Source organism: Scyliorhinus torazame, chromosome X (genome assembly GCF_047496885.1).
Source record: "Scyliorhinus torazame isolate Kashiwa2021f chromosome X, sScyTor2.1, whole genome shotgun sequence".
Lineage (NCBI taxonomy): Eukaryota > Metazoa > Chordata > Chondrichthyes > Carcharhiniformes > Scyliorhinidae > Scyliorhinus > Scyliorhinus torazame.
Genome location: NC_092738.1, coordinates 861,845 through 878,937, shown reverse-complemented (window position 1 = coordinate 878,937; position 17,093 = coordinate 861,845). Strand labels below are relative to the sequence as shown.

Genomic DNA, 17,093 nt, shown 5'->3' with positions numbered 1-17,093 from the left:
CCCCGTCTCTGTTTTGAAGCCTTCAGTCCGAGATGGTGTCCTCTGCTTCTCGTTTCCCCCCCAAGTGGAAACGTCCACGTCCGCTCTATCCCGGGCCTCCTGTAAGTTTCAATAAGATCCCCCCGCCCCCCGCCCTCGTCCTTCTAAACTCCCAACGAGCGCGGACCCAGAGTCCTCGACCGCTTCCTCGTACGGCGACCTCTTCGTTCCGGGGATCGTCCTCGCGGACCTCCCTCTGGACCCCTTTCCCAGGCCCCAGCCCGTCCTTCCTTAGACACGGGGGGCCCCCGAAACCGCTCGCCACGCTCCGAACGGGGCCTGAGCGGAGCCTCAGGAGTACGTCCCTGGTCTTGTATTCCGGCCCTCTCGACGTGAACGCTGATGTCGCATTCTCCTCCCTAACTGCCGGCTGCACCAGTAGGGGCTGGTTTAGCACAGGGCTAAATCGCTGGCTTTGAAAGCAGACCAAGGCAGGCCAGCAGCACGGTTCAGTTCCCGTTGTGACTACTGGTGATCCACAAGGGTCGGTGCTGGGTTTGTGGTGCATATAAATGATTTGGAGGAAAATGTAACTGGTCTGATTAGTAAGTTTGCGGACGACACAAAGGTTGGTGGAACTGCGGATAGCGATGAGGACTGTCGGAGGATACAGCAGGATTTAGATAGGTTGGAGACTTGGGCAGAGAAATGGCAAATGCAGTTTAATCCGGACAAATGTGAGGTCATGCATTTTGGAAGATGTAACAGAGAGGAGAAAAATGCCGGAAATGGCAACACTCTGAGGAATATGGAAAGTCGGAGAGATCCGGGAGTGCAGGTCCACAGATCTTTGAAGGTGGCGACACAAGTGGACAAGGTCGTCAAGAAAGCAGACGCAATGAACGCCTTCGTCGGACGGGGCTCCGAGTATAAAGACCGACGAGTCACGCGGCGGTTGTACGGAACTCCGGCCAGGCCGCACTTGGAACGTTGCGCCCAATTCTGGGTCCACCGCACTACCAGCAGGACGCGGGGCCTTTGGAGAGGGCGCAGAGGAGGCTTACCAGGATGCTGCCGGGTCTGCAGGGCGTGAGCCTACGCGGAGGGGCTGAATAGACTCGGGACTGCTTTCGTGAGAACGACGGAGGTTGAGGGGCGACCTGACGGGGGTCTACAAGATTATGAGGGGCGTGAGAACAAAGAACAAAGAAATGTACAGCACAGGAACAGGCCCTTCGGCCCTCCCAGCCCGTGCCGACCATGCTGCCCGACTAAACTACAATCTTCTACACTTCCTGGCTCCATATCCCTCTATTCCCATCCTATTCATATATTTGTCAAGATGCCCCTTAAATGTCCCTATCGTCCCTGCTTCCACCACCTCCTCCGGTAGCGAGTTCCAAGCACCCACTACCCTCTGCGTAAAAAACTTGCCTCGTACATCTCCTCTAAACCTTGCCCCTCGCACCTTAAACCTATGCCCCCTAGTAATTGACCCCTCTACCCTGGGGAAAAGCCTCTGACTATCCACTCTGTCTATGCCCCTCATAATTTTGTATACCTCTATCAGGTCTCCCCTCAACCTCCGTCGTTCCAGTGAGAACAAACCGAGTTTATTCAACCGCTCCTCATAGCTAATGCCCTCCATACCAGGCAACATCCTGGTAAATCTCTTCTGCACCCTCTCTAAAGCCTCCACATCCTTCTGGTAGTGCGGCGACCAGAATTGAACACTATACTCCAAGTGTGGCCTAACTAAGGTTCTCTACAGCTGCAACACGGCTTGCCAATTCTTATACTCAATGCCCCGGCCAATGAAGGCAAGCATGCCGTGTGCCTTCTTGACTACCTTCTCCACCTGTGTCGCCCCTTTCAGTGACCTGTGGACCTGTACTCCTAGATCTCTCTGGCTGTCAATACTCTTGAGGGTTCGACCATTCGCTGTATATTCCCGACCTGCATTAGACCTTCCAAAATGCATTACCTCACATTTGTCCGGATTAAACTCCACCTGCCGTCTCTCCGCCCAAGTCTCCAGACGATCTAAATCCTGCTGTATCCTCCGACAGTCCTCATCGCTATCCGCAATTCCACCAACCTTTGTGCCGTCCGCGAACTTACTCATCAGACCAGTTACATTTTCCTCCCTATAGATAGATTGGATGGGCAGGCACTGTTTCCCAGGGTGGAGGGGTCAGTCACCAGCGGGGGGGGGGGGCCATAGGTTTAAGGTCCGTGGGGCAAGGTTTCGAGGAGATGTGCGAGGCAGGTTTTTTACGCAGGGGGTGGTGAGTGCCTGGAACGCGTTGCCGGGGGAGGTGGTGGAAGGGCCTGTTTTTTTCTTTCTCCAATCGCAACCGTTTCCAGCCGACCTCACCTTCTTTGTCTTTCAAACCCCGGCACCTCTCCTGCCTCGCGCAGGAACGGGAGAACCCCCTGGACTACCCACTGGCGTACTCTCTGCGCCGGAGCGCGAGCGCCGAGCTCCTCGAATGCAGTGGGGAGGAGGACGAGACGCCAGCCAAGGACAAGCACAAGGGGAGCAGACGTATCTCGCGTGAGTCAGCTTCGGGAGCGGGGCAATGGCGGGATCGTTCAACTTTTTCTTCAAGCAGTGATATGCGTTGTAACCTCCTCCAACCCCCTACAGCCTTCCCTTTCTCTGTAACCTCCTCCATCCCCTACAACCCTCCCTATCTCTGTAACCTCCTCCAGCCCCCTACAACCCTCCCTATCTCTGTAACCTCCTCCAGTCCCCTACACCCCTCCCTATCTCTGTAACCTCCTCCAGTCCCCTACAACCCTCCCTATCTCTGTAACCTCCTCCAACCCCCTACACCCATCCCTATCTCTGTAACCTCCTCCAGTCCCCTACAACCCTCCCTATCTCTATAACCTCCTCCAGCCCCCTACACCCTTCCCTATCTCTGTAACCTCCTCCAGTCCCCTACAACCCTCCCTATCTCTGTAACCTCCTCCAGTCCCCTACAACCCTCCCTATCTCTGTAACCTCCTCCAACCCCCTACACCCCTCCCTTTCTCTGTAACCTCCTCCATCCCCTACAACCCTCCCTATCTCTGTAACCTCCTCCAGTCCCCTACACCCCTCCCTATCTCTGTAACCTCCTCCACCCCCTACACCCCTCCCTATCTCTGTAACCTCCTCCAACCCCCTACACCCCTCCCTATCTCTGTAACCTCCTCCAGCCCCCTACACCCCTCCCTATCTCTGTAACCTACTCCAGTCCCCTACACCCCTCCCTATCTCTGTAACCTCCTCCAACCCCCTACACCCTCCCTCTCTCTGTAACCTCCTCCAGCCCCCCTACACCCCCTCCCTATCTCTGTAACCTCCTCCAGTCCCCTACACCCCTCCCTATCTCTGTAACCTCCTCCAACCCCCTACACCCTCCCTCTCTCTGTAACCTCCTCCAGCCCCCTACACCCCCTCCCTATCTCTGTAACCTCCTCCAGTCCCCTACAACGCTCCCTATCTCTGTAACCTCCTCCAGCACCCTACACCCCTCCCTATCTCTGTAACCTCCTCCAGCCCCCTACACCCCCTCCCTATCTCTGTAACCTCCTCCAGTCCCCTACAACGCTCCCTATCTCTGTAACCTCCTCCAGCCCCCCTACACCCCTCCCTATCTCTGTAACCTCCTCCAGTCCCTACAACACTCCCTATCTCTGTAACCTCCTCCAGCCCCCTACACCCCTCCCTATCTCTGTAACCTCCTCCAGCCCCCTACACCCCTCCCTATCTCTGTAACCTCCTCCAGCCCCCCTACACCCCTCCCTATCTCTGCAACCGCCTCCAGCCCCCTACACCCCTCCCTATCTCTGTAACCTCCTCCAGCCCCCCTACACCCCTCCTATCTCTGTAACCTCCTCCAACCCCCTACAGCCTTCCCTCTCTCTGTAACCTCCTCCAGCCCCCTACACCCCCTCCCTATCTCTGTAACCTCCTCCAGACCCCCGACACTCCTCCCTATCTCTGTAACCTCCTCCAGCCCCCTACACCCCTCCCTATCTCTGTAACCTCCTCCAGTCCCCGACACCCCTCCCTATCTCAGTAACCTCCTCCAGCCCCCTACAACCCTCCCTATCTCTGTAACCAACTCCAGCCCCCTACACCCCTCCCTATCTCTGTAACCTCCTCCAGTCCCCGACACCCCTCCCTATCTCAGTAACCTCCTCCAACTCCCTACACCCCTCCCTATTTCTGTGACCTCCTCCAGCCCCCTACACCCTCCCTTATCTCTGTAACCTCCTCCAGCCCCCGACACCCCTCCCAATCTCTGTAACCTCCTCCAACCCCCTACAACCCTCCCGATCTCTGTAACCTCCTCCAGCCCCCGACACCCCTCCCTATCTCTGTAACCTCCAACAGTCCCCTACACCCCTCCCTACCTCTGTAACCTCCTCCAGCCCCCTACACCCCTCCCTATCTCTGTAACATCCTCCAGCCCCCTACACCCCTCCCTATCTCTGTAACCTCCTCCAGTCCCCCTACACCCCTCCCTATCTCTGTAACCTCCTACAGCCCCTACACCCCCCCTATCTCTGTAACCTCCTCCAGCCCCCCTACACCCCTCCCTATCTCTGTAACCTCCTCCAGCCCCCTACACCTCTCCCTATCGCTGTAACCTCCTCCAGCCCCCTACACCCCTCCCTATCTCTGTAACCTCCTCCAGCCCCCTACACCCCTCCCTACCACGGTAACCTCCTCCAGTCCCCTACACCCCTCCCTATCTCTGTAACCTCCTCCAGCCCCCTACACCCTCCCTCTCTCTGTAACCTCCTCCAGTCCCCTACACCCTCCCTATCTCTGTAACCTCCTCCAACCCCCTACACCCCCTCCCTATCTCTGTAACCTCCTCCAGCCCCGACACCCCTCCCTATCTCTGTAACCTCCTCCCGTCCACTACAACCCTCCCTATCTCTGTAACCTCCTCCAGCCCCCTACACCCCTCCCTATCTCTGTAACCTCCTCCAGTCCCCTACACCCCTCCCTATCTCTGTAACCTCCTCCAGCCCCCTACACCCCTCCCTATCTCTGTAACCTCCTCCAGCCCCCCTACACCCCTCCCTATCTCTGTAACCTCCTCCAACCCCCTACAGCCTTCCCTCTCTCTGTAACCTCCTCCAGCCCCCTACACCCCCTCCCTATCTCTGTAACCTCCTCCAGCCCCCTACACCCCTCCCTATCTCTGTAACCTCCTCCAGCCCCCTACACCCCTCCCTATCTCTGTAACCTCCTCCAGACCCCCTACACCCCTCCCTATCTATGTAACCTCCTCCAACCCCCTACACCCTCCCTCTCTCTGCAACCTCCTCCAGTCCCCTACACCCCCTCCCTATCTCTGTAACCTCCTCCAGCCCCCGACACCCCTCCCTATCTCTGTAACCTCCTCCAGCCCCCTACCCCCTCCCTATCTCTGTAACCTCGTCCAGTCCCCTACAACCCTCCCTATCTCTGTAACCTCCTCCAGCCCCCTACACCCCTCCCTATCTCTGTAACCTCCTCCAGTCCCCTACAACCCTCCCTATCTCTGTAACCTCCTCCAACCCCCTACACCCATCCCTATCCCTCTAACCTCCTCCAGTCCCCTACACCCCTCCCTATCTCTGTAACCTTCTCCAGACCCCTACACCCCTCCCTATCTCTGTAACCTCCTCCAGCCCCTACACCCCTCCCTATCTCTGTAACCTCCTCCAACCCCCTACAACTCTCCCTATCTCTGTAACCTCCTCCAGCCCCTACACCCCTCCCTATCTCTGTAACCTCCTCCAGCCCCCTACACCCCTCCCTATCTCTGTAACCTCCTCCAGCCCCCTACAACCCCTCCCTATCTCTGTAACCTCCTCCAGCCCCCTACACCCCTCCCTATCTCTGTAAGCTCCTCCAGCCCCCTGACAACACTCCCTATCTCTGTAACCTCCTCCAGCCCCCTACACCCCGCCCTATCTCTGTAACCTCCTCCAGCCCCCTACAGCCTTCCCTATCTCTGTAACCTCCTCCAGCCCCCTACACCCCTCCCTATCTCTGTAACCTCCTCCAGTCCCTACACCCCTCCCTCTCTCTGTAACCTCCTCCAGCCCACTACAACCTTCCCTATCTCTGTAACCTCCTCCAGCCCCCTACACCCCTCCCTATCTCTGTAACCTCCTCCAGCTCCCTACGCCCCTCCCTATCTCTGTAACCTCCTCCAGCCCACTACAACCTTCCCTATCTCTGTAACCTCCTCCAGCCCCCCTACACGCCTCCCTATCTCTAACCTCCTTCAGCTCCCTACGCCCCTCCCTATCTCTGTAACCTCCTCCAGCTCCCTACGCCCCTCCCTATCTCTGTAACCTCCTCCAGCCCCCTACACCCCTCCCTATCTCTGTAACCTCCTCCAGCCCCCTACACCCCTCCCTATCTCTGTAACCTCCTCCAGCCCCTTACACCCTCCCTATCTCTGTAACCTCCTCCAGCCCCTTACACCCTCCCTATCTCTGTAACCACATCCAGCCCCCTACGCCCCTCCCTATCTCTGTAAACTCCTCCAACTCCCTACACCCCTCCCTATCTCTGTAACCTCCTCCAGCCCCCTACACCCCTCCCTATCTCTGTAACCTCCTCCAGTCCCTACAATACTCCCTATCTCTGTAACCTCCTCCAGCCCCCTACACCCCTCCCTATCTCTGTAACCTCCTCCAGTCCCCTACACCCCTCCCTATCTCGGTAACCTCCTCCAGCCCCCTACAACCCTCCCTATCTCTGTAACCTCCTCCAGCCCCCTACACCCCTCCCTATCTCTGTAACCTCCTCCAGTCCCCTACACCCCTCCCTATCTCTGTAACCTCCTCCAGCCCCCTACACCCCTCCCTATCTCTGTAACCTCCTCCAGCCCCCTACACCCCTCCCTATCTCTGTAACCTCCTCCAGCCCCTACACCCCTCCCTATCTCTGTAACCTCCTCCAGCCCCTACACCCCTCCCTATCTCTGTAACCTCCTTCAGTCCCCTACACTCCTCCCTATCTCTGTAACCTCCTCCAGCCCCCTACACCCCTCCCTATCTCTGTAACCTCCTCCAGCCCCTACACCCTCCCTATCTCTGTAACCTCCTCCAGTCCCTACACCCCTCCCTATCTCTGTAACCTCCTCCAGTCCCTACACCCCTCCCTATCTCTGTAACCTCCTCCAGTCCCCTACACCCCTCCCTATCTCTGCAACCTCCTGCAGCCCCCCTACACCCCTCCCTATCTCTGTAACCTCCTCCAGCCCCCTACACCCCTCCCTATCTCTGTCACCTCCTCCAGCCCCCTACAACCCTCCCTATCTCTGTAACATCCTCCAGTCCCCTACACCCCTCCCTATCTCTAACCTCCTTCAGCTCCCTACGCCCCTCCCTATCTCTGTAACCTCCTCCAGCTCCCTACGCCCCTCCCTATCTCTGTAACCTCCTCCAGCCCCCTACACCCCTCCCTATCTCTGTAACCTCCTCCAGCCCCCTACACCCCTCCCTATCTCTGTAACCTCCTCCAGCCCCTTCCACCCTCCCTATCTCTGTAACCTCCTCCAGCCCCTTACACCCTCCCTATCTCTGTAACCACATCCAGCCCCCTACGCCCCTCCCTATCTCTGTAAACTCCTCCAACTCCCTACACCCCTCCCTATCTCTGTAACCTCCTCCAGCCCCCTACACCCCTCCCTATCTCTGTAACCTCCTCCAGTCCCTACAACACTCCCTATCTCTGTAACCTCCTCCAGCCCCCTACACCCCTCCCTATCTCTGTAACCTCCTCCAGTCCCCTACACCCCTCCCTATCTCGGTAACCTCCTCCAGCCCCCTACAACCCTCCCTATCTCTGTAACCTCCTCCAGCCCCCTACACCCCTCCCTATCTCTGTAACCTCCCCCAGTCCCCTACACCCCTCCCTATCTCTGTAACCTCCTCCAGCCCCCTACACCCCTCCCTATCTCTGTAACCTCCTCCAGCCCCCTACACCCCTCCCTATCTCTGTAACCTCCTCCAGCCCCTACACCCCTCCCTATCTCTGTAACCTCCTCCAGCCCCTACACCCCTCCCTATCTCTGTAACCTCCTTCAGTCCCCTACACTCCTCCCTATCTCTGTAACCTCCTCCAGCCCCCTACACCCCTCCCTATCTCTGTAACCTCCTCCAGCCCCTACACCCTCCCTATCTCTGTAACCTCCTCCAGTCCCTACACCCCTCCCTATCTCTGTAACCTCCTCCAGTCCCTACACCCCTCCCAATCTCTGTAACCTCCTCCAGTCCCCTACACCCCTCCCTATCTCTGCAACCTCCTCCAGCCCCCCTACACCCCTCCCTATCTCTGTAACCTCCTCCAGCCCCCTACACCCCTCCCTATCTCTGTCACCTCCTCCAGCCCCCTACAACCCTCCCTATCTCTGTAACATCCTCCAGCCCCCCTACACCCTCCCTATCTCTGTAACCTCCTCCAGCCCCCTACAAACCTCCCTATCTCTCAGCCTGAAATCCTCCTTAAACCCGGCATCTCAGTCCCAACGTTTGGGCCGCCTGCCTCCTCACGGGCCCCGGCCGCGACCCGTTCGCCCGCATTTTGCTTTTGAATCGCACGGGCCTCGTATCCAGGTAGAAATGCTGATTAAGCGTTCTTTCGACACAGCCCCCGCCCCAACCACCCCCAATTCTAATTGGAAGTTACCGGTCAGTGCAAGAGTCTTACACTCGACCCCGCCAGGGCAGAGCTCCACCCACCGTCTGTTTCCACCCTCTCGTTTCCCTTCTGTCCTCAGTACGGCGAATGAACTCGGAGAACTCGGAGAGGAAGCGGGTGAAGAACCGGATCCGGAAATTCATCTCCAAACGGCCCCCGCTACAGAGCCTGCAGGAGAAGGGATTGATTAAAGGTAGGCGGGGAGGGTGACGTCTCCCCCGGACCTGGGTAGGGAAGGGGGGGCGAGGAACTCGCCTGCTCCAGGAAAAGAAAGAGGAGGTCTTTACAGTGGTGTAGGGGGTTTCGATAGGGTGGACGTACAGAAGGTGTTTCCAACACACTCGGAGCACCGTGAACAGTCCCCGTCTCCGTGTCCCTCGGTCAGACCCACACTCGGAGCACCGTGAACAGTCCCCGTCTCCATATCCCTCGGTTAGACCCACACTCGGAGCACCGTGCACAGTCCCGGTCTCCGTGTCCCTCGGACAGACCCACACTCGGAGCACCGTGCACAGTCCCGGTCTCCGTGTCCCTCGGTCAGACCCACACTCGGAGCACCGTGCACAGTCCCGGTCTCCGTGTCCCTCGGTCAGACCCACACTCGGAGTGCCGTGCACAGTCCCGGTCTCCGTGTCCCTCGGTCAGACCCACACTCGGAGCACCGTGCACAGTCCCGGTCTCGGTATCCCTCGGTCAGACCCACACTCGGAGCACCGTGCACTGTCCCGGTCTCCGTGTCCCTCGGTCAGAGCCACACTCGGAGCACCGTGCACAGTCCCGGTCTCGGTATCCCTCGGTCAGACCCACACTCGGAGCACCGTGCACTGTCCCGGTCTCCGTGTCCCTCGGTCAGAGCCACACTCGGAGCACCGTGCACAGTCCCGGTCTCGGTATCCCTCGGTCAGACCCACACTCGGAGCACCGTGCACAGTCCCGGTCTCCGTGTCCCTCGGTCAGACCCACACTCGGAGCACCGTGCACAGTCCCGGTCTCGGTATCCCTCGGTCAGACACACACTCGGAGCACCGTGCACAGTCCCGGTCTCCGCGTCCCTCGGTCAGACCCACACTCGGAGCACCGTGCCCAGTCCCAGTCTCCGTGCCCCTCGGTTAGACCCACAGTCGGAGCACCGTGCACAGTCCCGGTCTCCGTGTCCCTCGGTCAAACCCACACTCGGAGCACCGTCCACAGTCCCGGTCTCCGTGTCCCTCGGTCAGACACACACTCGGAGCACCGTGCACAGTCCCGGTCTCCGTGTCCCTCGGTCAGACCCACACTCGGAGCACCGTGCACAGTCCCGGTCTCCGTGTCCGTCGGTCAGACCCACACTCGGAGCACCGTGCACAGTCCCGGTCTCCGTGTCCCTCGGTCAGACCCACACTCTGAGCACCGTGCACAGTTCCGGTCTACGTATCCCTCGGTCAGACCCACACTCGGAGCACCGTGCACAGTCCCGGTCTCCGTGACCCTCGGTCAGACCCACACTCGGAGCACCGTGCACAGTCCCGGTCTCGGTATCCCTCGGTCAGACCCACACTCGGAGCACCGTGCACAGTCCCGGTCTCCGTGACCCTCGGTCAGACCCACACTCGGAGCACCGTGCACAGTCCCGGTCCCCGTGTCCCTCGGTCACACCCACACTCGGAGCGCCGTGCACAGTCCCGGTCTCCGTGTCCCTCGGTCAGACCCACACTGGGAGCACCGTGAACAGTCCCCGTCTCCGTATCCCTCGGTTAGACCCACACTCGGAGCACCGTGCACAGTCCCGGTCTCCGTATCCCTCGGTCAGACCCACACTTGGAGCACCCTGCACAGTCCCGATCTCTGTGTCCCTCGGTCAAACCCACACTCGGAGCACCGTGCACAGTTCCAGTCTCCGTGTCCCTCGGTCAGACCCACACTCGGAGCACCGTGCACAGTCCCGGTCTCCGTGACCCTCGGTCAGACCCACACTCGGAGCACCGTGCACAGTCCCGGTCTCGGTATCCCTCGGTCAGACCCACACTCGGAGCACCGTGCACAGTCCCGGTCTCCGTGACCCTCGGTCAGACCCACACTCGGAGCACCGTGCACAGTCCCGGTCCCCGTGTCCCTCGGTCACACCCACACTCGGAGCGCCGTGCACAGTCCCGGTCTCCGTGTCCCTCGGTCAGACCCACACTGGGAGCACCGTGAACAGTCCCCGTCTCCGTATCCCTCGGTCAGACCCATACTCGGAGCACGGTGCACAGTCCCGGTCTCCGTGTCCCTCGGTTAGACCCACACTCGGAGCACCGTGCACAGTCCCGGTCTCCGTATCCCTCGGTCAGACCCACACTTGGAGCACCCTGCACAGTCCCGATCTCTGTGTCCCTCGGTCAAACCCACACTCGGAGCACCGTGCACAGTTCCAGTCTCCGTGTCCCTCGGTCAGACCCACACTGGGAGCACCGTGAACAGTCCCCGTCTCCGTATCCCTCGGTTAGACCCACACTCGGAGCACGGTGTACAGTCCCTGTCTCTGTATACCTCGGTTAGACCCGCACTCGGAGCACCGTGCACAGTCCCGGTCTCCATATCTCTCGGTTAGACCCACACTCGGAGCACCGTGTACAGTCCCGGTCTCCGTATACCTCGGTCAGACCCACAGTCTGAGCACCGTGCACAGTTCCGGTCTTCGTATCCCTCGGTCAGACCCACACTCGGAGCACCGTGCACAGTCCCGGTCTCCGTGACCCTCGGTCAGACCCACACTCGGAGCACCGTGCACAGTCCCGGTCCCCGTGTCCCTCGGTCAGACCCACACTCGGAGCACCGTGCACAGTCCCGGTCTCCGTGTCCCTCGGTCAGACCCACACTGGGAGCACCGTGCACAGTCCCGGTCTCCGTGTCCCTCGGTCAGACTCACACTCGGAGCACTGTGCACAGTCCCGGTCTCCGTGTCCCTCGGACAGACCCACACTCGGAGCACCGTGCACAGTCCCGGTCTCCGAGTCCCTCGGTCAGAGCCACATTCGGAGCACCGTGCGCAGTCCCGGTCTCCGTGTCCCTCGGTTAGACCCACACTTGGAGCACCGTGCACAGTCCCGGTCTCGGTATCCCTCGGTCAGACCCACACTCGGAGCACCGTGCACAGTCCCGGTCTCCGTGTCCCTCGGTCAGACCCACATTCGGAGCACCGTGCGCAGTCCCGGTCTCCGTGTCCCTCGGTCAGACCCACACTCGGAGCACCGTGCAGAGTCCCGGTCTCCGTATCCCTCGGTCAGCCCCACACTCGGAGCACCGTGCACAGTCCCGGTCTCCGTATCCCTCGGTCAGCCCCACACTCGGAGCACCGTGCCCAGTCCCAGTCTCCGTGCCCCTCGGTTAGACCCACAGTCGGAGCACCGTGCACAGTCCCGGTCTCCGTGTCCCTCGGTCAAACCCACACTCGGAGCACCGTCCACAGTCCCGGTCTCCGTGTCCCTCGGTCAGACACACACTCGGAGCACCGTGCACAGTCCCGGTCTCCGTGTCCCTCGGTCAGACCCACACTCGGAGCACCGTGCACAGTCCCGGTCTCCGTGTCCGTCGGTCAGACCCACACTCGGAGCACCGTGCACAGTCCCGGTCTCCGTGTCCCTCGGTCAGACCCACACTCGGAGCACCGTGCACAGTCCCGGTCTCCGTGTCCCTCGGTCAGAGCCACACTCTGAGCACCGTGCACAGTTCCGGTCTACGTATCCCTCGGTCAGACCCACACTCGGAGCACCGTGCACAGTCCCGGTCTCCGTGACCCTCGGTCAGACCCACACTCGGAGCACCGTGCACAGTCCCGGTCTCGGTATCCCTCGGTCAGACCCACACTCGGAGCACCGTGCACAGTCCCGGTCTCCGTGACCCTCGGTCAGACCCACACTCGGAGCACCGTGCACAGTCCCGGTCTCCGTGTCCCTCGGTCAGACCCACACTGGGAGCACCGTGAACAGTCCCCGTCTCCGTATCCCTCGGTTAGACCCACACTCGGAGCACCGTGCACAGTCCCGGTCTCCGTATCCCTCGGTCAGACCCACACTTGGAGCACCCTGCACAGTCCCGATCTCTGTGTCCCTCGGTCAAACCCACACTCGGAGCACCGTGCACAGTTCCAGTCTCCGTGTCCCTCGGTCAGACCCACACTGGGAGCACCGTGAACAGTCCCCGTCTCCGTATCCCTCGGTTAGACCCACACTCGGAGCACGGTGTACAGTCCCTGTCTCTGTATACCTCGGTTAGACCCGCACTCGGAGCACCGTGCACAGTCCCGGTCTCCATATCTCTCGGTTAGACCCACACTCGGAGCACCGTGTACAGTCCCGGTCTCCGTATACCTCGGTCAGACCCACACTCTGAGCACTGTGCACAGTTCCGGTCTTCGTATCCCTCGGTCAGACCCACACTCGGAGCACCGTGCACAGTCCCGGTCTCCGTGTCCCTCGGTCAGACCCACACTGGGAGCACCGTGCACAGTCCCGGTCTCCGTGTCCCTCGGTCAGACTCACACTCGGAGCACTGTGCACAGTCCCGGTCTCCGTGTCCCTCGGACAGACCCACACTCGGAGCACCGTGCACAGTCCCGGTCTCCGAGTCCCTCGGTCAGAGCCACATTCGGAGCACCGTGCGCAGTCCCGGTCTCCGTGTCCCTCGGTCAGACCCACACTCGGATCACCGTGCACAGTCCCGGTCTCCGTATCCCTCGGTCAGCCCCACACTCGGAGCACCGTGCACAGTCCCGGTCTCGGTATCCCTCGGTCAGACCCACACTCGGAGCACCGTGCACAGTCCCGGTCTCCGTGTCCCTCGGTCAGACCCACATTCGGAGCACAGTGCGCAGTCCCGGTCTCCGTGTCCCTCGGTCAGACCCACACTCGGAGCACCGTGCACAGTCCCGGTCTCCGTATCCCTCGGTCAGCCCCACACTCGGAGCACCGTGCACAATCCCGGTCTCCGTGTCCCTCGGTCAAACCCACACTCGGAGCACCGTGCACAGTCCCGGTCTCCGTGTCCCTCGGTCAGACACACACTCGGAGCACCGTGCACAGTCCCGGTCTCCGTGTCCCTCGGTCAGACCCACACTCGGAGCACCGTGCACAGTCCCGGTCTCCGTGTCCGTCGGTCAGACCCACACTCGGAGCACCGTGCACAGTCCCGGTCTCCGTGTCCCTCGGTCAGACCCACACTCGGAGCACCGTGCACAGTCCCGGTATCCGAGTCCCTCGGTCAGACCCACACTCGGAGCACCATGCACAGTCCCGGTCTCCGCGTCCCTCGGTCAGACCCACACTTGGAGCACCGTGCACAGTCCCGGTCTCCGAGTCCCTTGGTCAGACCCACACTCGGAGCGCCGTGCACAGTCCCGGTCTCCGTATCCCTCGGTCAGACCCACACTCGGAGCGCCGTGCACGGTCCCGGTCTCCGTGTCCCTCGGTCAGACCCACACTCGGGGCACCGTGCACAGGCCCGGTCTCGGTGTCCCTCGGTCAGACCCACACTCGGAGCACCCTGCGCAGTCCCGCTCTCCGTATCCCGCGGTTAGAGCCACACTCTGAGCACCGTGCACAGTCCCGGCCTCCCTCGGTTAGACCCACACTCGGAGCACTGTGCACAGTCCCGGTCTCCGTGTCCCTCGGTTAGACCCACACTCGGAGCACCGTGCACAGTCCCGGTCTCCGTGTCCCTCGGTCAGACCCACACTCGGAGCGCCGTGCACAGTCCCGCTCTCCGTGTCCCTCGGTCAGACCCACACTCGGAGCACCCTGCGCAGTCCCGCTCTCCGTATCCCGCGGTTAGAACCACACTCTGAGCACCGTGCACAGTCCCGCTCTCCGTGTCCCTCTGTCAGACCCACATTCGGTCACCGTGCACTGTCCCGGTCTCCGTGTCCCTCGGTTAGACCCACACTCGGAGCAGCGTGCACAGTCCCGGTCTCCGTATCCCTCGGTCAGACCCACACTCGGAGCACCGTGCACAGTCCCGCTCTCCGTGTCCCTCGGTCAGACCCACACTCGGAGCACCATGCACAGTCCCGGTCTCCGTGTCCCTCGGTCAGACCCACACTCGGAGCACCGTGCACAGTCCCGGTCTCCGTGTCGTTCGGTTAGACCCACACTCGGAGCACCGTGCACAGTCCCGGTCTCCGTATCCCTCGGTCAGACCCACGCTGGGAGCACCGTGAACTGTCCCCGTCTCCGTATCCCTCGGTTCGACCCACACTCGGAGCACTGTGCACAGTCCCGGTCTCCGTATCCCTCGGTTAGACCCACACTCGGAGCACCGTGCACAGTCCCGGTCTCCGTGTCCCTCGGTCAGACCCACACTCGGAGCACCGTGTACAGTCCCGGTCTCTGTATACCTCGGTTAGACCCACACTCGGAGCACCGTGCACAGTCCCGGTCTCCGTGTCCCTCGGTCAGACCCACACTCGGAGCACCGTGCACAGTCCCGGTCTCCGTGTCCCTCGGTTAGACCCACACTCGGAGCACCGTGCACAGTCCCGGTCTTCGTGTCCCTCGGTTAGACCCACACTCGGAGCACCGTGCACAGTCCCGGTCTCCGTGTCCCTCGGTCAGACCCACACTCGGAGCACTGTGCACAGTCCCAGTCTCCGTGTCCCTCGGTCAGACCCACACTCGGAGGACGTGCAGAGTCCCGGTCTCCGTGTCCCTCGGTCAGACCCACACTCGGAGCACCGTGCACAGTCCCGGACTCCGTGATCCTCGGTCAGACCCACACTCGGAGCACCGTGCACAGTCCCGGTCTCCGTATCCCTCGGTCAGACCCACACTCGGAGCACCGTGCACAGTCCCGGTCTCCGTATCCCTCGGTCAGACCCACACACGGAGCACCGTGCACAGTCCCGGTCTCCGTATCCCTCGGTTAGACCCATACTCGGAGCACAGTGCACAGTCCCGGTCTCCCTGTCCCTCGGTTAGACCCACACTCGGAGCACCGTGCACAGTCCCGGTCTCCGTATCCCTCGGTCAGACCCACACTCGGAGCGCCGTGCACAGTCCCGGTCTCCGTATCCCTCGGTTAGACCCACACTCGGAGCACCGTGCACAGTCCCGGTCTCCGTATCCCTCGGTTAGATCCACACTCGGAGCACCGTGCACAGTCCCGGTCTCCGTGTCCCTCGGTTAGACCCACACTCGGAGCACCGTGCGCAGTCCCGGTCTCCGTGTCCCTCAGTTAGACCCACACTCGGAGCACCGTGCACAGGCCCGGTCTCCGTATCCCTCGGTCAGACCCACACACGGAGCACCGTGCACAGTCCCGGTCTCCGTATCCCTCGGTTAGACCCATACTCGGAGCACAGTGCACAGTCCCGGTCTCCATATCTCTCGGTTAGACCCACACTCGGAGCACCGTGTACAGTCCCGGTCTCCGTATCCCTCGGTCAGACCCACACACGGAGCACCGTGCACAGTCCCGGTCTCCATGTCCCTCGTTCAGACCCACACTCGGAGCACCGTGCACAGGCCCGGTCTCCGTATCCCTCGGTCAGACCCACACACGGAGCACCGTGCACAGTCCCGGTCTCCGTATCCCTCGGTTAGACCCATACTCGGAGCACCGTGCACAGTCCCGGTCTCCCTGTCCCTCGGTTAGACCCACACTCGGAGCACCGTGCACAGTCCCAGTCTCCGTATCCCTCGGTCAGACCCACACTCGGAGCGCCGTGCACAGTCCCGGTCTCCGTATCCCTCGGTCAGACCCACACTCGGAGCGCCGTGCACAGTCCCGGTCTTCGTATCCCTCTGTCAGACCCACACTCGGAGCACCCTGCACAGTCCCGGTCTCCATGTCACTCGGTCAGACCCATACTCGGAGCACCGTGCACAGTCCCGGTCTCCGTGTCCCTCGGTCAGACCCACACTCGGAGCACCGTGCACAGTCCCGGTCTCCGTGTCCCTCGGTCAGACCCACACTCGGAGCACCGTGCACAGTCCCGGTCTCCGTGTCCCTCAGTCAGACCCACACTCGGAGCACCGTGCACAGTCCCGGTCTCAGTGACCCTCGGTTAGACCCACACTCGGAGCACCGTGCACAGTCCCGGTCTCCGTGTCCCTCGGTCAGACCCACACTCGGAGCACCGTGCACAGTCCCGGTCTCCGTACCCCTCGGTTAGACCCACACTCGGAGCACCGTGCACAGTCCCGGTCTCCGTATCCCTCGGTTAGACCCACACTCGGAGCACCGTGCACAGTCCCGGTCTCCGTGTCACTCGGTTAGACCCACACTCGGAGCACCGTGCACAGTCCCAGTCTCCGTGTCCCTCGGTCAGACCCACACTCGGAGCACCGTGCACAGTCCCGGTCTCCGTATCCCTCGGTCAGACCCACACTCGGAGCACCGTGCACAGTCCCGGTCTTCGTTTCCCTCGGTTAGACCCACACTCGGAGCACCG

The 17,093-nt window shown here is 61.2% G+C and overlaps 1 protein-coding gene across 1 annotated transcript in view; it reads left to right on the top strand.

The window, feature by feature from the left end:
- The window catches only part of LOC140405315 (rho GTPase-activating protein 9-like), a 128,701-nt gene that overhangs the window by 47,205 nt on the left and 64,403 nt on the right, over window positions 1-17,093 (top strand). The window contains exons 10-11 of the mRNA XM_072493605.1: window positions 2,401-2,536; window positions 8,769-8,882. Of these exons, the coding sequence (XP_072349706.1) occupies window positions 2,401-2,536; window positions 8,769-8,882 (250 nt within the window). The remainder of the gene's footprint in view (window positions 1-2,400; window positions 2,537-8,768; window positions 8,883-17,093) is intronic.